Raw genomic sequence first — 21,677 nt, forward strand, 5'->3', positions numbered from 1 at the left:
TTAACCTTAACACTGTGCTGCACGATGAACTCCCACTATTTTTTTTTTTTTTTTTTTTTGTCTTTTTGCCATTTCTTGGGCCACTCCTGCGGCATATGGAGGTTCCCAGGCTAGGGGTTTAATCGGAGCTGTAGCTGCCAGCCTGCGCCAGAGCCACAGCAACGTGAGATCCGAGCCGCATCTGCAACCTACACCACAGCTCACGACAACGTCGGATCGTTAACCCACTGAGCAAGGGCAGGGATCAAACCCGCAACCTCATGGTTCCTAGTTGGATTCGTTAACCACTGCGCCACGACAGGAACTCCCCCACATTTTTCTCTTAGTTTTTTTTCCCCTCCTATTTTCTACCATCTCCTGTGCTGCTACTATCTTTCCTCGTTTCCTAAGAGCAAATTCCTCAACAAGTTACTTAAGCCAGAATCCCTATTTCAGGCTCTGCTTCTAGAGAATCTAACCTAAGACATTTGGTGCCAGTAGTAATTCTAGAGAGTAGATCCTAAGGTTGAGGTTCTGAAGTCAGGATGGCAGTGTGGTAGATGGACTACAAGATTCCTTGGCATACTGTAAATGTAACCACAAAGACTTTCACCTTTAGTGAACTGGGTGGATACAAGTGGAAGGAAAGGGAATGGGGTGCTTAGTCTAACTGCTGCAATGCCTCAGGCGTTTGAAAAATACATTGGAAACATCAATTATTAGGATTGTGGAAGTGGATGACTGCTGTTAAGAGTCTGATGAGGAGTTCCCATCGTGGCGCAGTGGAAACAAATCTGACTAGGAACCATGAGGTTGTGGGTTCAAACCCTGGCCTCGCTCAGTGGGGTTAGGATCCAGCGTTGCTGTGAGCTGTGGTGCAGGTCTCAGATGTGGCTTGGATCTGGCGTTGCTATGGCTCTGGCTTCGGCCATTGGCTATAGCTCTGATTAGACCCCTAGCCTGGGAACCTCCATATGCCACGGGAGCGGCCCAAGAAATAGCAAAAAGACAAAATAATAATAATAATAATAATAATAAAAAGCGAAGGACCTCACTGCAAGCATTTAAAGAGACCCATGTCTTTTGTAGCCAGTGGTCAGAGATGGTTAATTATCAGGCAGAATTGCAAGAATGGGAAAATTTTAGAAAAGGTTGAACTCTTAGTCAAGGAAAGTCTTCTCATAAGAGTTGGCCCCTGATGGGGAAGAAATAAGAGCTTGAGATTTGGGATGATGATATCTAGGTAGATGCATTTGGGAAGATTGAATCTCAAGATTCCTCTGAAACCTCTGGGCCTACAGAAGTGACCCTCAATTCCAGGTAGGAAGATAAAGGCCCATCTCTCCCCACTTTGTGGGTACCTAAAAGACAATGTAAGTGCTCCTTAGGATCTTCTCTGATTTCTCCTCCTGGCCACTAGCCCCATGTCCAGGATCAAATACCCAAGTAGGCAAGATTATATCCCCAAATAGCTACAGGATCCAACTAACATTTGATAGCAAATACCAGGAGAGTATGCCTGAGGGCTGGAAAAGTGGGGGTGGAATTTAAAGCCAGATAAAGGAGAGTTCATCAATATCAGGGTGCTCTGCTGTGACTTAAGATTTAACACTCAGCAAGGGTCCCTAAGAGATGATTCTATACACTACTGGGATGGCTCTTTGACACCTGAAAAAAGTGGTAGCCCACATCCATAAATAGAGATGCCAGAACTGCCATGGTAAACTGTGGTGAAAGGAATCAAAAGGCTCAATGAAGTGGGCCTGCAATAATGGGTCTATTATCTAAGGTGAAATATCCACCAGTTGACCATGCTTCTTGGAAAGGCCTGGAGGATGCTCCATTTACCAAGGCAACAGGAAATGCACTAGATAAGGAAATTACCAGCATCACTGAGGATCCTGTAGCAGCTGTTGTCTCTAAGTCAGGACTGATGATAGGAGATGGGCTCCCTAGAAGCAAAGGGAATGAGGTCACAGATTAGCAGAGACCAAGTGGCAGTATTTAGTCATCAGAAGGGTGGGGCTTAATGTGAGAATGGTAGCCAGGAGGGTCTGGCCAATAAGGATTTTGGAAATGGCTCAAAGGACATGGTGTTCTTCGGGCCAAGATAGATGGACTTCCCATTTTATACAATCAAAAGTGATCAAGAATGGATGAGCAGACAAAAAAAAAAGACAAAAAACAAAAAACCCATCTGATTCTATTTATATGAGGCACCTAAAGTAGTCAAAAAAAAAAAAAAAAAAAAAAAAAAAAAAAAAAAAAAAAAAAAGTACCACTAGGTAGGAGTAAGAAAAGCTAAGTGGAAGCTCCTGAAACTATTCCTCAACGATGGCCAAAATAGAGTTCCTATTGTGGCTCAGCGGGTTAAGAATCTGACCAGTATCCATGAGGATGCAAGTTCGATCCCTGGCCTCGCTCAGTGGGTTAAGGATCCAGCGTTGCTGCGAGCTATGGTGTAAGGTGCAGACACAGCTTAGATATGGCATGGCTGTGGCTGTAGCGTTGGCCGGTCTTAACCTGGGAACTTCCATGTCGTGGGTGCAGCCCTAAAAAGAAGAAAAAAAAAAGTCAAAATAATAAATAAAAAAGCCTGTCATTTTAGAGGAATGGCAGAGTTTGGAATCTTCCACAAAACTGTAAAGAATGGAAGAATGACGGTCCTTGTTTTATTCCAGGGATACCTGCTATACCAGATGTGCTATCTTTCTAAAGGAGATTAACAGCGCCTAAGGTATCTGGTATGCAGCCATTGATCTAGAAAATGTGTTCTTTTCCACAGGAGATGCAACAGTATACATTCATGTTTTGCCCCAATCTTTTTTTTTTTAATCGACATTTTATTTCGTTTTCGTTTATATTCATGTCTGAACTTTGAAGGAAAATAGCACATTTCCCTCACTCTTTTTATATTCATTGAGATAGATTTTCAAAATGAATTAAGAAAATCTATAATGAAAAAGACACTTAAAAGCTGTACACGAGTTCCTGTTGCGGCTCAGCGATAATGAACCCGACTAGTAACCACAAGGATGCTATGTGGGTTCGATCCCTAGCCTTGCTCAGTGGGTTAAGTATCTGGCATTGCAGTGAGCTGTGGTGTAGGTTTCAGACACAGCTCAGATCCTGTGTTGCTGTGGCTGTGGTGTAGGCCGGCAGCTGCAGCTCCCCAGTGTCAGGTTAATTCACACATTCTCTGTCGTAATACAGTACAAAGGGATCTGAATTGTCAGAACATTTTACAGAACATCATATCCATAGTGATCCAGTATATCAATATCATCAGCTGTGATAGGAAGTTAAGTAGCAAATACTCTGGATGCCTTGGAAAGGCACATGTATTCCAGAATGTGGGGGAGAAATTATACAAATATTATTTAGAGGCCTACCAAATCAGTGAAGTTTTTTTACGGGTTAATGATCTGGATCCCTTCAGTACATTGCCTCCAACAGATAAAACTAGCCATTGCAGAATGCACATCTTACCACCAAGGAGGAAGTACCTTCTGTAAGCCTTTTAAGACTTTGGAGGCAGCATCATCCACACTTGGAAATACTAAGACTCATTTATCAGCAGATAGGAGGCTGCGCCTCACCAGGCCGACAAACCCTGTACTTGCCGAACTTTAAGACTGAAGAAAGAACTGAGTCAGCAACAGAAACACCAATGGTTTAATGAAGGGATCTTACCTGTCTGAAGCAAGGTCCTGGAATGACACCTTGCACCGTGCGGCAGAAGGCAGGCAGGACATGGTGGCAGTCTTCTCTCTCAGGGCGAGGGGGAGGTCACCAGTTATAGGGGGAATTGACATCAGATTGCCTCTTCATTTACCAGGGAAATCAGCAGAGGGGCACAGCCTACACCACCCCTCTGATAAGCTAATCATGGTGGAGATATTCTGATCTAAAGCTAGAACAACAATAGCCCGGGCCTGGGGCAAGTCTGTAGGAAGCTTAGTCATGTGAACAGGTGTAGGTGAAGCAGATGCTGGATGAGCAGGGGATGTACAGAGGGCAAGAGAACAGCCCTCTATAGTCACCTGGTCATACAGGTTTGTACCTTTGACTGGGGCCCAGAGCAAGAAGGGACTGAAGATCAACACAGAGATAAGAGCAACACCCTTCTTGGGCTGACGCAACAGATCCCATGTTACTAGAGGAATGTGGGATAGAGAATGACACTGTATGAAACCTTTGGCCACCTCTTGGCTCAGATATTTCCACATTCATGAATTTCTAAATTTAATTGATTCAAGTTTACCTAATATGTGCTTATTTACCATATGCCAGGCCCAGTCCTGGACACTGTAGACACAAAGATATAATAATACCTATTGTCTGTTCCCAAGTAGCTCAGTCCAACTTTATTCTATTTGCATGCCATTTGATTCATCCATTTCCTCCACCCTGGCACTTGCTACGATGCACGTAATGAAGTGGAGCCAAATGGGTGAAAACTTGAGAACAACTCTGCTAACTAAAAATATACCATAAATTGGGCCAAGACGATCATGATTTGACTTGAACAAGCCATATTAGTCATGCTTTACCAATGAAAAACTCACTTATTAAGTGTCTACTATGTATATGTCACACACTTCATATACATTTATTTCCCCCAATAATTCTGCAAGAATTCTCTCTCTCCACATAGGAAAACAGGTGTAGGAAGTTAAGTCATCTAAGACACAAATGAACTGGTGGAGCTAAGACTTGAATATGGGGCCGCTGCTGGCACCTCAAATCCTCTTTCACCATTACACTACATGACCTCGATCTATTTCTACTTCTTCATTAGACATCAAATTCCTATTTGAAGCCCTCCAGTGACATCAAGCTCTTTAAAACAGCCCTTTTCATCTATAAGGAGATTTTTTCTTTACATGGTTCCACCCGTGGCATATGCAAATTCCTGGCCCAGAGACTGAATCCAAGCTGCAGCTGCAGCAATGCTGGATCTTTGACTCCCTGCCCTGGGCCAGGGATCAAACCCACACTGCCATGGAGACAATGCTGGATCCTTAACTTGCTGTGCCACAATGGGAACTCTTTTTAAGTAGGTTATTCTTTTTGATGTCATCATGAATGGAATTATTTTCTTAATCTACTTTTTGGATTGTTCATTGTCAGTGTATAGAAGTGTAACTGATTTTTGTGTGTTGGTTTTGTATCCTGCAGCTTGCTGAATTCATTTATTAGTTCTAACTTTTTTGTGGGCTAGTTTCTTTAAAATATTTTTTAAAATGTGGCTGCAGGATAAATTCATCACCACTTTAAGTTTATAGAATATTTTTCTTTGACAACATATCCCTAAAGGGTGGCAAAGTTTTGAGAAGAAACACCAGTGCCAAGGAGATCAACATATGTAACCTAAGAATTTTTGCTCAAATACAGCTATCAAAGATCTTGTCTGGTACACTAAATATCCAATTATTAAGTTTATAAAAGTCAAAACCCTCAAACTTACTTTCTGAGTAATTCTTAAGGATTGACTTTCAGGCTAATATCGAGCGATATTCTATGAAAATGGCAACCCCTGGAGCGTAACACATATGAATGGTGACCCCTGGAGTTACGCATTATAGCAACCTTCTTGGAAAGGTTACAGTATAGTAGGTAATGGAACTGATCTCTATCTGAAAACCTGTGCATTCCCTACTATTTCATACTATGTCTTATTACTGAATCTTATTTATGGATATATAGCACACTTAGGATTAAATACTGAACTAATTAAAACAAAGAAACAAATCAAACACAAACCAATATGGGTTTTCACAAGAATTTGGTAGGCTTATTAAAATTAATTTAATGGAATCCTATAAACATTAGTTACTTAACACAAATCAAGAGGCTTGATGTATTCTAAAACCATTACTTAACAGGAAAAATAAGGGTAAAACAAATATAAGGTTCCAACTATTTACTCTGGGCTTCCCCAAAACAGCTAAATGAGGGGTTTTACAAAAACTGAAAGGACTAACCACAAAAATTAAGATTATGAATTATTTTTCTGCAGACATTTTCTTGAATTATCCCCAAAATTTAAGGTGAATTTCCCCAGAAATTCTTCTATAGTTATCTTGGCAATAAATACATAACTTTAGGAAAAAGTAAATACTAATAACTACTTCATATGTTAAAAATTAGTTAATTCATATTTATGCCAAGGATACCACAATTTACAGAAGTTTCACCCACACTCATGCCTACTCACTCTGAAGGCAGAAACATTTCTTTGGGTTCAATCAAGATTTCAATATGCTCAGACACAACTTAGAATAGATTTACAAGGAGATCCTGCTGAATAGCATTGAGAACTTTGTCTAGATACTCATGTTGCAACAGAAGAAAGGGTGGGGGGAAAAATGTAATTGTAATGTATACATGTAAGGATAACCTGACCCCCTTGCTGTACAGTGGGAAAATAAAAAAAATTATTAAAAAAAAAAAAAAAGATTTCAATATGCTTTGTCCAGGAAAAGGAAAGGGAAAATATAAAACAAAAAAGAATGTTGGCTCATTGCATACAAGAAAGGCCAGCCATTAGAGTTGTTGTCAACAGGATAAAAGGAAATACTGACCAGAGCTCCTCTGAATAAGTTAAAATGTGATAAAAAATGTAAAAGTGGGAGAAATATATACACAAAGAAACTTTCATGGGTATTGATTAAAAAGATATCTTTAAAAAGACGATAAAATCACCTCCTTGAGGATTTTTAGAAGTGAGAGTCAGAGAACTACAGAGAAGAAGAAATGTTAAGACTTAGAAACCTCTCATTTGATTGATGGTGAATTTCAGAGTCATTAGGTGACCTGCCCAAGGTCGTATAGTAACTTCCAGAGCTTGGACTAGGACCCAAACCTCCTGACTTCCAGATGAGTGTTTTTCTTCCCCCCTATACTACCTATGGTTCACGTGTCCCTAACCTCCTGAAGTCCCCTGACTCTCTCTGCCCTACAATGTGCACTTTGGGGACAGTCAGAGGAACAACATCTGGACTATGTAGACCATTTAGAGGTACTGACCTAACAATGGATGGAACAACATTATTTCAAAAAGTGACCGGGTTTAAATTCATTTGGGGTTAGCAGCAAAAGGGGAAATACAAAAGAAGGAAATTCTGTAGACAACAAAAAGAGAAGCACAAGAGGAAATATTATCCTCTTTTGTTATTTTATTACTGTTACTTTATTTTGTAGTTAATCCATATATTATATAAAACATAACAGGAAAAATGAACAAATGTATAAAATAAACTGAGGTGTCTAGATGGGGAAAAAAAAAAGAGCTTTGCCTTTGTGTATCGATCTCTTGATACATTGTTAGTCTTGCACTTTTAAAATAAACACTTTAGATATCAAATAAAGATATCTAGCTTGAAACAAAGCTGATATGCTGCAAGCCTAAGCCCTAGTTTGATGATGGGCCATGACAGATTTTCTAAATCTTATCCTTAAATATTGGCTATAATTAATGCTGATATAACAAAATGCAAGCTTTTATTATCAGACAGCAAGAGGGACGCTTCAATGAATGAATGCAACTTACCTCCAAATCCTCTGAAAGGAGGTGAAAAAAATAAATACTGTTTACCAGTGTTCCCCCAAAGCATTACTCTAAGCATGCAGGAGGATGCTGTGAGCAGCTACAATAGTAAGATCCAATCCAGAGGTAGGTTCAAGGCCAAGAGCGGGAGAGTGGTTGAAGAAATCCTCCTGGGGCCAGTACCAGTTCACAGAATGCCCACTTGTGCTGGGGAATGCATTTATGGCCTATTTTTTTCCTAATTCAAAAGGACATTCCCAATTTCAATCTTGCTGAAAGAGCCATTTTTGCACCTGCTATTAAAAACAGCTAGGATATGGGATAAGGCTGGCTTAAAATTACTTAGCAAGCACATGCTAGCTATTCCAGTTTGAAATCTACCAAACTGTAAAATCAAGGGAATAAAAAGTTGAAGATGGAGTTGTTGTTCTTCAAGATGCGGGAACAGTCTTACAAAAAGAGGGATTAGGCACTCACTTAACTCTATATGGAGAACATCCTTCTCAGGCTAGATGGAAGATGAGGAAGAGCATTACTAAAGGCTGACCAGGCCGTCTGGAGACCAAAAGGAGAGGAAACAAGGCATTTAGGAAGAAAGCTGGTAGAATAAATTCGGGGTCTGACTAGGTAAGTGAATCCAAAACAACTGCACTGAAGATATGCTACTTACTATTGCCAGCATGAAGCTGGTGGCAAAATATCTCAAGACATTTTAAACCCAGGAAAATGTACAAGAAATATGTTAACCAAGCAAATTAAAACCAAACTTTAAGGTAAAATTTCTTCAGATTTGAAATCCAAGATACTCACTTTTCATTAATTCTATGCATCATTAGAAAAAATAAAAAGTAACAAATGTAAAGATTTGTTTTATTTCTACTGGGGTAAGGAGGATAAATAGAACTGTTTTCCAATTTGCTCTCCACTTTATACACACGTACCCACACACGTACATACACATACACACCAAAAATACTCCAACAAAAAACCAAGACTCTAAAAACCAAAACACCTTCAAACTGCACCGACACTTCGTATTTTGACCAAAAGAATAGATCCTGGGAGGAAGTGCAAAATGCAAAATCAAATGACCAAAAAATGCTGAACAAACAGCATTGTTAATATACAAAATATTTATATTACTGAACTAGTAACAGTTGATGTTCTCCGTGTCTGTAAAACTTTGGAACCACATAGCTGATTTGTTAAATCTAGTCCATGCCAGCTTCCAAAAACCAGAAAAGATTTTAATTAGCTTCATTCTTTGATGCCTCATCAAAATTTTCTACGAGATCTGAAAAAAAAAGGTAAATGAGTTAAAGAAACAAAAAAAAAAAAAAAAAGGAAAGAAAGAAAAAGAGGAATAAGTGCAATCCCTAACTTCTAGCTCAATAAATACAAAATTGTTGCCACTAGAATTAGCTTGAAAATATACAGGACAAGAGGCAAAAATAATTTGGTGGCATTTCACTAATAATGCTTCATTTCTCTGCTTAAAATAGTAACCTTAAGGAAATGTTAGTCTTCCCCCCCCCTCCCCATTTTTCTTTTTTGGCTGCACTCGCGGCATAGGGATGTTCCTGGGCTAGGGATCGAGTCCAAGCTACAGCTGCAACCCTAGGTTACAGCTGCAGCAACAATGGATCATATGCCACATGGGAACTCCTAGCCTTTTTTCTCTTATGCAAACTACTAAGGTGAAGCATTTTCATATGTCAATCATAATTCCCGCAGAAATGTTAACAAAAACTACGCAAATTGATTATCACAGTGATTCCAATTTGATAAATGTAGACAGCAGAACTTAATGTGACAATTTCTTTTTTTCTTTTTTTTTTTTGCTTTTTAGGGTCACACCTGCGGCATATGGAGGTTCCCAGGCTAGGGGTCGAATCAGAGCTACAACTGCTGGCCTATGCCACAGCCAGAGCAACACCAGATGGGACCACCACAGCTACACCACAGCTCACGGCAATGCCAGATCGTTAACCCACTGAGTGAGGCTAGGGATTGAACCCGAAGCCACAGATTCTAATTGGGTTTGTTACTGCTGAGGTACAGCAGAAAAAATGCTGGTGACAATTTCTGATTCTGAGTACTACACGGGAAGGCTTTTTTATACTTTTTCATTAGACTATATGTTCACCATTGTGAATTAATTTAAATTCACAAGCTCACCATCAACGAAAAACTGAAAAATCATCATGTAAGGAATTATACAAGATTATCAGGATGTTAAATATCTCTTTTTAGGGCCGAATCTGCAGCATATGGAAATTGCCAGGCTAGAGGTCCAATTGGAGCTGTAGCTGCCGGCCTATCCCAAAGCCACAGCAATGCTGGATCTGAGCCATGTCTATGACCTACACCACAGCTCATGGCAATGCTGGATCCTTAACCCAGTGAGTGAGGCCAGGGACTGAATCTGTGTCTTTATGGATACTAGTCAGGTTCATTAACTACTGGGCCATGATGGGAACTCCATGTTAAAAATCTTAAAACTAAAGAAATGTCACTTACCTGGAACATCATCATCCTCCTCATCGATGTCTTCTGGTTTTGGTGCTTTGCTATCCAACACTACAAAAAGTTTATTTTAAAATTAGTCATTGAAAACAAAGACATTTATTGAATACTTACAATGTTTACCCTTTTTTCCTGCCTATATAGTTGTAGAAACAAATCTTACACAGTTGCTCAGAAAAAGCTAAGTACCTCTAATTTATCTATTTTTTTGGTTTTTTTCTAGAGCCACACCCGAGGCATATGGAGGTTCCCAGGTTAGGGGTCTAATTGGAGCTGTAGCCACCGGCCTACGTCAGAGCCACAGCAATGCGGGATCCGATCTGCGTCTGCAACCTACACCACAGCTCAGGGCCACGCCAGATCTTTAACCCACTGAGGGAGGCCAGGGATAGAACCCGCAACCTCATGGTTCCTACTCGGGTTCGTTAACCACTGAGCCACAACAGGAACTCCAGTACTCTCTAATTTAATGCCACATTTTTTACTTAATACTAAAATTAATAAAAGTTTAAACTTCATCAGATATACACTAAATATGGCTGGCAATTTCAATGGATAACGAAGGTAAAATTTACATGCAAAATAGAATTTAGATTTTTTTTTTTTTTTTTGCTTTTTAGGGCTGCACCCGTGGCATATAGAAGTTCCCAAGATAGGGGTCGAATTGGAGCTACAGCTGCCAGCCTATGCTACAGCCACAGCAATGCCAGAGCTGAGCTGAGTCTGAGACCTACACCACAGTTCACAGCAATGCCTGATCCTTCACCCACTGAGCAAGGCCAGGGATCGGACCCACAACCTCATGGTTCCTAGTCAGATTCGTTTCCACTGCGCTACAATGGGAACTCCCTAGATGAGTTTAAATAAAAGTATTATATATAGTTAATTTATTCTCTAAATCAAAAAACAGTATTCAAGTATTTTTCTCTCTCTTTTTGGTTTAAAAGTACCTAGCTATTAGCACTGGTAATAGTAATCAAAAGTACCTTTTCATTAGCACTGAAATAATAGGTTCAGACTTTTAGGGGTGACAAGACACATTTGAAATCCAGGACTATCCTGGACACTCAGAACTAATGGTTGTTGATTCTACAGTACAATCAATAATATTAAATAAAAATAGTTTTGTTTTAACACTATCTTCTTGGTGTCATTAGTTATAAGTGAATACCAAATCAACTGTTCATAAAATGTGGCCTGTAGATCCCGGCATATTCCTTTTAGGTAATTACCTCCCAACTCTCTATATTATTACCAGAATGTATCCAAATATTTTACATGCTACGCTGCATAATTATTAAAGAAACAAACTCAAAAATTTATGAAGCACAAAAATAACATTATAAAAAGTAAAATCTGTATATAGGCAAATCCTTCCAGCATAGAATGGACATCTTTTAAATCACTAGGTTCTCCAATTAAGGTGAGGAGGGAGAGGTATTAAAATGAAATACCTACCTTGCCGAGGGAACTGTTCAGCTAACTTCCTAAGACTTGTTAAGCTGTCAGCACCAAGCTGACTTAATATTCCAGGAAGCATTTCTGTGATGGGTTTAGCTTCTGCATGGCCGGTAATTGCAAAGGTGTTAGCAGAAAGGGAAGCCTGGACTTTGGGATTATTGAAATGAATAACCGTTCCATCATCTTTAATCATGTTCACCTGTAGGATCACGGAAGAAAAATATATTTCACGTATTTCATACAACTGTTATATCATAAACAAACAAAAAAAAAACTGTTTAAAAAACACTTTAGCCAATTATTTTTTACTTGGTAGTTAGTTAGGCAATCCCAATGTAGTATTTATCTAAGCAGTGGATTTGGGTGGAAAAAACCCTAGCAACAAAGTAAAATGGTGTAGATGGCATAAATCACTAGGATGGTCAAGAAATAATCACTTTATTATAGAATCTAGGTTTTAAATTCAAAGACTTCTACTATAAGAAGTTCATGCCCACATTTAAAAAAAGTAGAATTCAGAGCCATGAATTGTCTTCTTTCTTTCTTTTGGCTGCATTCATGGCACATGGAAATTCCTGGGCCAGGGATTGAACCCATACCACAGCAGCAACCGAAGGCACTGCAGTGACAACACTGGATCCTTAACCCACTGAGCCACAAGGGAACTCCAAGAATTAGCTTCTTAATGAAATTACCTGTTATCTTACTTAATTTACACTATCAAATTAAAACAGTACAGATACTATTTGGTGGGGTTAGCATCTTACTTATGGAACAGGTTGTAAGGGGGTAATACTGTATGGTAAAAATAACCACTGAAAACCCATAAAGAACACTCAGAATTTTAATTAATCAGATGTTTCACTCCTTTGAATACTTAGTAAATTTACACAAGTTTCAACTTGTTTTCATCACGTCATTCTTTGTATAGGATTTTCTCAGTTCCTGTAATTCTTAAATGTGGTTTTTCAACAACCTTCAATAAACTTTGTCAATGACAAAGAAGTTCTCCCGCCCACTTGCCTGGCCACGTGAATATTTATCAATTACTAGGAAGTCTTTTAAACCATCCTCACATTCCTTCTATAGTTTTTACTGATATGTATTAACTACTTTGGATTTAATTTAATCCACTGCCTGGGACTCACTGAAAAGGAAGGATGAATGTATGTACACTATTTAAAATGTTACTTTTCTCTCTCACTCTATGTTTTGTAGAGTATCTGCATGTAGGTTAAATGTGTAAATAATGTGATTCCACTACATAGTTGATTCCACTGGGTAAGTTACCTTGGTGGTAACATGCTTATTATAAAAAAGGTTAGGAGAGTTAACTCTTGGCTACTTTAGAAGCAGTTCATGATCCATCCAAAAACTGCCCTTGTCACAATCAAGCAGAGATGCTGAGTGTTCTCCATGGTCAGTGGAAGTGGGCTTTTCTTCCTCAGAGGTGATCACCACCACTGACAGACAGCACCAGAAAGGAAGGGGAAGAAAGGGGCTTCTAAATTTCAGGCAAGACCTGGAACACAGAGAAAATAAACGCAAATTCCCTAGAAAACTGTAACTAAACCCCATAAATATTACACAGAGTAATAAGCATTCAATCCAGCTATTCTGAACAAAAATCACTACAAGTTAAAAATAATTTACATTAATTTTAGAAAAAATAAAACCATGTAGTTCTGAAGACAACTAATGTTTAGGTAGAAAAGTTCAATGGAAAAATGGCTAAAAATTGGGGCAGAATGGCTTGAGAAGGCAGTGGTACAGTGGATATGAAATGAGATGTTGCTCTGGATCTATCTTAGAATCACATGATTTTAGTACGGGGAAAGAATAGATATGGTAGGGCTCTATTTTCCATATTAAGACCAAACCAGGAGTTCCCGTCGTGGCGCAGTGGTTAACGAATCCGACTAGGAACCATGAGGTTGCGGGTTCGGTCCCTGCCCTTGCTCAGTGGGTTAAGGATCCGGCGTTGCCGTGAGCTGTGGGGTAGGTTGCAGACGCGGCTCGGATCCTGCGTTGCTGTGCCTCTGGCGTAGGCCGGTGGCTACAGTTCTGACTTGACCCCTAGCCTGGGAACCTCCATATGCCGCGGGAGCGGCCCAAGAAATAGCAACAACAACAACAAAAGACAAAAAAAAAAAACAAAACACCAAACCACTTAATTTAATAAAGGATTTCTACAATATTTCCAGGTGTGAAGAGTCTTAAATATTGGAATACGATATATTTTTATTATTTATTTATTTATTTGGTCTTTTTGTCTTTTTAGGGCTGCACCCGCAGCATATGGAGGTTCCTGGCTAGGGGTCCAATCAATCAGAGCTGTGGCTGCCAGCCTACGCCACAGCCACAGCAACACAGGATCTGAGCCACATCTGCGACCTACACCACAGCTCACAGCAACACCGGATCCTTAACCAACCAAGTAAGACCAGGGATGGAACCCGAGTCCTCATGGATGCCAGTCGGGTTCACTAAATGCTGAGCCAGGATGGGAACTCTGGAATATGATATATTTTTAAATTTATAAATACTAAAGTCACAAGAGATTTGAAATCAATATTGCTCCAAACAGGTCAGGCCATTAAAAAAAGGTGAGGCCATATATTTGTTGATTAGAGGTCTTCTAATTAAAATCTCTTGTTAAATAAATAAATACTGAAGATTAGAACTCTTGGTTAAGCAACATACTCAAGGACAAACAGCTGGTTATACGCAAACTCAGAACATGAACCTGGGCTGTATTTTGGGCCTGACTTTTCTTATTGTTCTGCCCTTTCAGAATCAGCCCAACTGCCCTACAGAATTCAGGGCCATTTTAAGTCATTCCTAGCAACCGCTGGGTGGCCCAATCACACAGCTATCAAAACCTTAACAACCCCTGCCCTTGCTAGCCCTTTGAACAGGGTACATATGTTAACCACAGCAGCCTTCTATCTGGTAGATCTGATGGTTGCTTCATTTCTACTTGGTGATAAATTTTCATGGCTATAAGGAGGCTCACAAAGTTATTTTGAGTCCATAGCTCTTGCTGGTAAGTAACCTCAGTTCACAGAGGAGGTTTAAATTCTTCTATATGATTTTTTGTATCCAAGTTCCCACTAGGGCAGTCAGCTACAATTCATAATTGACAGCTGTCTTTTTTTGTTGTTGTTGTTGTCTTTTTGCCATTTCTTGGGCCACTCCCGCGGCATATGGAGGTTCCCAGGCTAGGGGTCGAATGGGAGCTGTAGCCACCGGCCTACACCACAGCCACAGCAACGCGGGATCCGAGCCGCATCTGCAACCTACACCACAGCTCATGGCAACGCCGGATCGTTAACCCACTGAGCAAGGGCAGGGATCGAACCCCAAAACCTCATAGTTCCTAGTCAGATTTGTTAACCACTGCGCCATGACGGGAATTCCTGACAGCTGTCTTAAAATCAAGTTTTATTGCTACTCTGTCCTCTATGTAGTGGCACTTAAATGTTTACCAGGAAATTAATTTTTTTTTCTTCCTATGTTTTAATGGGGTGAAATAATAGATATCTTAAGAATAAGCACATAAGGAGTTCCCACTGTATGCAGCAGGTTAAGGACTGAGCATTGTCTCTGTGGTGGCGTGGGTTCTATCCCTGACCAACACAGTGGGTTAAGGATCTGGCATAGGTTGCAGCCGCAGCTCAGATTCAATCCTTGGCCCAGGAAGTTCTATATGCTGCGAGTGCAGCGAAAAAGAAAAAAAAAAAAGAAAGAAAAGAATAAGGCACATAAGTGTCTGTATTTTGTGAGGCTAAGAATAGTCAGATTTTGAGAATTATGACCCTTGTACACACTCCCATAAATTAGTATCTTTCAACAATCTTTTTTTTTTTTTGTCTTTTTGTCTTTTCTACTTTTCAAGGCCACACCCCAGCCAGGCATATGGAGGGTCTCAGGCTAGGGGTCTAATCAGAGCCACAACTGCCGGCCTATACCAGAGCCATAGCCAACACCAGATCTGAGCCACGTGTGCGACCTACACCACAGCTCATAGCAACGCCGGATCCTTAACCCACTGAACAAGGCCAGGGATCGGCCTGCAACCTCATGGTTCCTAGTTGGATTGTTAACCACTGCTCCACGACGGGAACTCCTCAATAATCTTTTTAAGGTTCAGCACCTTATCTCTGCCTATTTCTAAAGGCTAGTATGAAATGTACCCTATTATTGTTGAAATAAGCAAAATCTAACATATGTCATCAGACTATATGAAACACTGGGATCACTTTCTCTTATGCTCTGGTGGCCAGAGTCTGATAAGGTAGATTATCTACAGCTATGCTGTAGATAGTGTTAAACAGCATAGCCTTTTTGTCTTTTTTTTTTCTTTTTTCTTTTTTAGGGCCATACCCATGGCATATGGAGGTTCCCAGGCTAGGGGTCCAGTTGGAGATGTAGCCTCAAGCCCACGCCAGAGCCACAGCAACGCTAGATCCGAGCCGCATCTGTGACCTACACCATAGCTCACAGCAACGCTGGATCCTTCACCCACTGAGAGTGGCCAGGGATCGAACCCGTAACCTCATGGTTCCTAGTTGGATTTGTTTCTGCTGTGCCACAACCGGAACTCCAGCATACCCTTTTTGAAAAGCAATTTGACAATATGGACCAAGAGTGCTAAAAATATCCATGATCTTTCAGTCAGTAACTGCATTTCTAAGAATCTATCTGAAGAAAATCAGAGATGAAGATAGATGTTTATGTATATAACATCCAACATGTGATTCTTTACTACTGAAGCACTAGAATGTTAAATTATGGTATATTTATATATTGGAGTATATGCAGAAATTTAGACTAAAGGTTAAGAAGAGGTTTTTTTTTAATGATATGAAACAATTTCTATAAAGCTATTTGGAAAAGAAAAGATTCCAAATTGACCATCTAGCTGTAATCCCAGATATGTTAAATATATATGCACATAAAGATGGGAAAGAACAATAAGACTAATAGTAGTTATTTTTGGATAGTGGAATTATGATTATTAGTGTCTTTTTCATATTTTATGTTTACCTCTAATTTCCTTTTTTTGTGTGTGTTTTAGAGCCGCACCCAAGGCATATGGAAGTTCCCAGGCTAGGGGTCGAATCAGAGCTACAGCTGCCAGCCTATGCCACAGCCATAGCAACGTGGGATCCAAGCTGCATCTGCAGCTGACCCCACAGCTCACAGCAACACCAGATTCCTAACCCATTGAGCAAGGCCAGGGATTGAACCTGAATCTCATGGGTACTTGCTGCATTTGTTTCTACTGAGCCACAGTGGACACTCCTTTTTACTTCTAACTTTCTATACTGACAATCCATTTTTACGCTGAAGAGAAGAAAAGCTTTTTTTTTTTTTTTTTGGTCTTTTTGCCTTTTCTAGGGCTGCTCCCACAGCATATGGAAGTTCCCAGGCTAGGGGTCTAATTGGAGCTGTAGCTGCTGGCCTATGCCAGAGCCACAACAATGCAGGACACAAGCTGAGTCTGTGACCTACACCACAGCTCACAGCAACGCTGGATCCCCAACCCACTGAGCAAAGCCAGGGATGAAATCCGCAACCTCATGGTTCCTAGTCAGATTCATTAACCACTGAGCCACGATGGACACTCCAGGAAAAGCTATTTTAAAAACAAAAGATGTTTACAGGAGTTCCTGCCTTGGCACAGCGGAAATGAATCCGACCAAGAACCATGAGGTTGGGGGTTCGATCCCTGACCTCGCTCACTGGGTTAAGGATTCGGCGTTGCCGTGAGCAGTGATGTAGGTTGTAGATGAGGCTCAGGTCCCGTGTTGCTGTGGTTGTCTCATAGGCCAGCAGCTGTAGCTCCGATTCAATCCCTAGCCTGGGAATCTCCATATGCCGTGGCAGCGGCCCAAGAAATGGCAAAAAGACAAAAAAAAAAAAAAGTTCATCAACAAACAAATGGAAACAGATGGATAAGGGAGTTCCCATCATGGCTTGGAGGAAACGAATTTGACTAGTATTCATGAGGACACAGGTTCGATCCCTGGCCTCACTCACTGGGTTAACGATCTGGCATCGCTGGGAGCTATGGTGTAGGTTGCAGATGTGGCTCAGATCCCATTGGGTCTGCAGTGTAGAACAGCTAGCTACAGCTCCAATTCAAGCCCTAGCCTGGGAACCTCCATATGCCATGGGTATGGCCCTAAAAAGACAAAAAACAAAGAATAACCCCATCCCAAACCAAATGGATAAAATATGTGGTATTATCCATAAAAAGGAATATTAATCAGCTATAAAAGGTGTTAAGTTCTGGTACATGCTAAACATGGATGAACCCTGAAAACATTATGCTAAGTAAAGTAAGCCAGACATGAAAGGACAATTATTATATCATTTTATCTATACGAAATATCTACAACAGGCAAATCCACAGAGATAGAAAGTTAGAGATTATCAGAGACTGGAGGAAAGGTGAATGGGAAGTTATTGCTTAATCAGTAACATTTTCTATTTGGGTGATGAAACATTTTATAAAGAGATTATGGCAGCTGGATATAACACTGTGAGTATAATTAATGCCACTGAATTATACACTTAAAAATGGTTAAAATGGAAGAATGTATGTGTATGTATAACTGAGTCACTTTGCTGTATAGCAGAAATTGGCAAAGAATTATAAATCAACTATCCTTTAATAAAATTTTTAAAAAATGGTTAAAATGGGAATCTAATTCTGGAGCTCTCTGGTGGATTGATGAGTCTGAACTTTTAAAAGGATTTCTGAAAGAAATGGTCCCAAGACTCTTGAGAATTATTAAGGGAGCAAATAAAGAACACTAATGGCAAAATTTCGAGGAAATAGTAGTGAGACAGAATAGAGAAGGAGAAAGCAAAAGAAATTAAGGACACATTGGCATAGGAGAAAGGATACGATGAAAACCATAGAATTTTAAGGAGAATCTCAGAAAATGCTGCAGAGTATTAGTAAAATGAAGATGGAGAGGAAGCAGAATACTACTTGAAATTGCCTGTAAAAGAAAGGAGGGGAAATTGAGATCTGAGAGTGACCAAGACAGCAGAGTAGAACCCTAAGCTCACCTCCTCTCATGAGCAAACCAAAATCACAATAACTACAGAACAACCATTGATGAAAAAGATTGCAACCTACCAGAAAAGATCTTCCATATCTAAAGATAAAAAGAAAGAACCACAGTGAGATGGGCAGGAGGGGTAGACTTGTGATACAATCAAATCCCACAGCCCCTGAGTGGGCAACCCACAAACTGGAGAATAATTATACTGCAGAAGTTTTCCCACAGGAGTGAGAGTTCTAAGCCCCATGTCAGGCCTCCCAGACTGGGTGTCTGGCACTGGGAAGAGGAGTCCCCGTAACATTTAGCTTTAAAGGCCAGTAAATTTGCAGGAGCGCCACAGGATTGGAGAAAACCAAGACTTTACTCTTAAAAGCTGCACACAAAATCTCACACTCAGTGGGACCAAGAGCAAAAGTAGTAATTTGACAGGAGTCTAGGCCAGACCTCCCTGCTGGTCTTAAGACGGTCTCTTGGGGAGGCTGGGTGGTGGGGTGGTGGCCATGACTCACCCAGAGGACACAGACAGCAGTGGTGCACATATCAGAGTATTCATTTGTGTGAGCGCTCCTGGAGGCTGACTTCTTAGCACCAAGACCTGGCCCCAGCTAACAGCCTGACAGATCCAATGCTGGGATGCCACAGTCTGAACAACAAACAAGGTGGGGACACAGCCCCACCTGTCAGCAGACAGGCTGCCTAAAGACTTCTTGAGCCCACAGCCGCCTCTAAACATGGCCCTGCCCACTAGAGGGCCAGGACTCAGCTCACACTAGCAATGGATGGGCACTGGCCACTCCCACCAGGAAGCCTACCCAGCCTCTAGACTAAGCCTCACCCATGAGAGGGCAGACACCAGGAGCAAGAAAACTATAGTCCTACAGCCTGCAGACCAGACCAAGTCTGCAAACACTAGCCTGGGAACAGCTGGCCCCGGTCCTTGGATGATGAGAGGGGCATGCATGGCTGGGATACATAAGATGTCTTCCACAGAGGGTTACCTCTCCAAGGTCAAGAAACATAACTAACCTACAACATACATAAAAATGCAGACAGTAATTTAGATAAAAATGAGGTGACAGGAGTTCCCGTCGTGGCGCAGTGGTTAACGAATCCGACTAGGAACCATGAGGTTGCGGGTTCAGTCCCTGCCCTTGCTCAGTGGGTTAACGATCTGGTGTTGCCGTGAGCTGTGGTGTAGGTTGCAGACGCGGCTTGGATCCCGAGTTGCTGTGGCTCTGGCGTAGGTCAGCGGCTACAGCTCCGACTTGACCCCTAGCCTGGGAACCTCCATATGCCGCGGGAGCAGCCCAAAGAAATAGCAAAATGACCAAAAAAAAAAAAAAAAAAAAAAAAAAAAAAAAAAAAAAAAAAAAAAGAGGTGACAGAGGAATGTTTCAGATGAAGGAACAAGATAAAAGCTGAGAAGAACTAAGTAATGTGAAGAAAGATAACCTATCTGAGAAAGAGTTCAAACTAATGATCATAAAGCTTATCAAAGAACTTGGGAGAACACATGTACAGAGCAAGAAATTAGAAGTTTAAACAAAGAATTAGAAAATATAAAGCACTAAACAGAATTGAAGAATGAACTGAAATGAAAGATACACTCGAATGAATTAACAGAAGACTAAATGAAGAGAGTTCCCGTTGTGGCTCAGAGGGTTATGAACTCGACTGGTATCCATGAGGATGCAGGTTCAATCCCTGGCTTTGCTCAATGGGTTAAGGATCTGGCATTGCCAAGTGGTGTGGTGTAGGTTGAAGATGCAGCTTGGATTCCACATTGCTGTGGCTGTGGCACAGGCCAATAGCTGCAGCTCTGATTAGACCCCTAACCTTGGAACTTCCATATGCTGCAGGTGTAGCCCTAAAAAGAAAAAAAGAGGAAAAGGAAGGAAAAGACTAAATGAGACAGTAAAACAGAAGAGTAAGTTGTAAGACAGAGCAATGGAAATCACTGCTGTCAAATAGAAAAAGAAAAAAGAGGAGGACAGTTTAAGAGAACTTTGGTACAAGTCAAGCAGGTTAATATTTGAATTATAGGGGTCCCAGAAACCCATAAATATACTGCCTACAAAAGACTCACTTCAGATCTAGAGATACATACAGACTGAAAGTAAGGGAATGGAAAAAGGTATTCCATGCAAATGGAAATCCAAAGAAAGCCAGAGTAGTGATACTTATATCATACTTATATTAGATTTTAAAATAAAGACTGTTTATAAGAGACAAAGAAGGATACTACATAATGATCAAAGGATTACTCCAAGAAGAAGATATAACAATTGTTAACATATATGCACCCAACCTAGAAGCACCTCAATATATAAGGCAAATGCTAACAGACATAAAAAGGAGAAGTTGACAGTACCACAAAAATAGTGGGGGACTTTAATATCCCACTTACACTAATGGACAGACCATTCGGACAAAAAAATCAATAAGGAAAGAGGCTTTAAATGACATATTTAGACCAAATGGACTTAACTGATATTTTTAGAACATTCCATCCAAAAGCAGCAGAATAAACATTCTTTCCAAATACACATTAAACATCCTGTAGAATAGATCACATACTGAGCCACAAAACAAACCTCTGTAAATTTAAGAAAACTGGAATCATAAAAGCATTTTTTTCTGACCACAACTGAGACTAGAAGTCAACTCCAAGGGAAAAAAAAAAACTATATATATATATATATATATATAAAATCAACAAACACATGGAGGCTAAACAATATGCTACTGAACAACCAATGAATCACTGAAGAAATCAAAGAGAAAATAAAAAATACTTAAGACACAAATGAAAATGAAAACATGATGATCCAAAATCTATGGGACACAGTTCTAAGGAGTTTACGACAATACACGCTTACCTCAGGAAACAAGAAAAATTTGAAAACCTAAATAACCTACACCTAAAGTAACTAGAGAAAGAACAAACAAAACCCAAAGTTAAGAGAAGGAAAGATATCATAAAGATCAGAGCAGAAAAAAATGAAATAGAGACTAAGAAAAGAATAAAGAATAGAAAAAGTCAATGAAACAAAAAGCTGGTTCTTTCCAAAAAAAAA

At 40.2% G+C, this 21,677-nt stretch overlaps 1 protein-coding gene across 10 annotated transcripts in view; it reads right to left on the reverse strand.

Moving 5' to 3' along the window:
- Positions 1-5,766: 5,766 nt before the first annotated feature.
- Positions 5,767-21,677, reverse strand: part of BTF3L4 (basic transcription factor 3 like 4) — a 28,037-nt gene continuing 12,126 nt past the window's right edge. For 6 of the 10 annotated variants that reach the window (XM_021096657.2, XM_021096654.2, XM_021096655.2 and 3 more), the window contains 3 exons: positions 11,516-11,717; positions 10,052-10,111; positions 5,767-8,825 (listed from right to left, as the gene is read on the reverse strand). In XM_021096657.2, the coding sequence (XP_020952316.1) occupies positions 8,779-8,825; positions 10,052-10,111; positions 11,516-11,711 (303 nt within the window). In that variant the 5' untranslated portion in view covers positions 11,712-11,717 and the 3' untranslated portion in view covers positions 5,767-8,778. Of the gene's footprint in view, positions 8,826-10,051; positions 10,112-11,515; positions 11,718-12,808; positions 13,041-21,677 lie in introns of all 10 variants that reach the window. The other 4 variants (XM_021096659.2, XM_084965113.1, XM_084965114.1 and 1 more) reach the window with 1 other exon arrangement.

This window comes from Sus scrofa, chromosome 6 (genome assembly GCF_054392235.1).
Source record: "Sus scrofa isolate SSC_HxYL_T2T_F1_AM1 chromosome 6, Sscrofa_HxYL_maternal_Yorkshire_Landrace_v2.0, whole genome shotgun sequence".
Lineage (NCBI taxonomy): Eukaryota > Metazoa > Chordata > Mammalia > Artiodactyla > Suidae > Sus > Sus scrofa.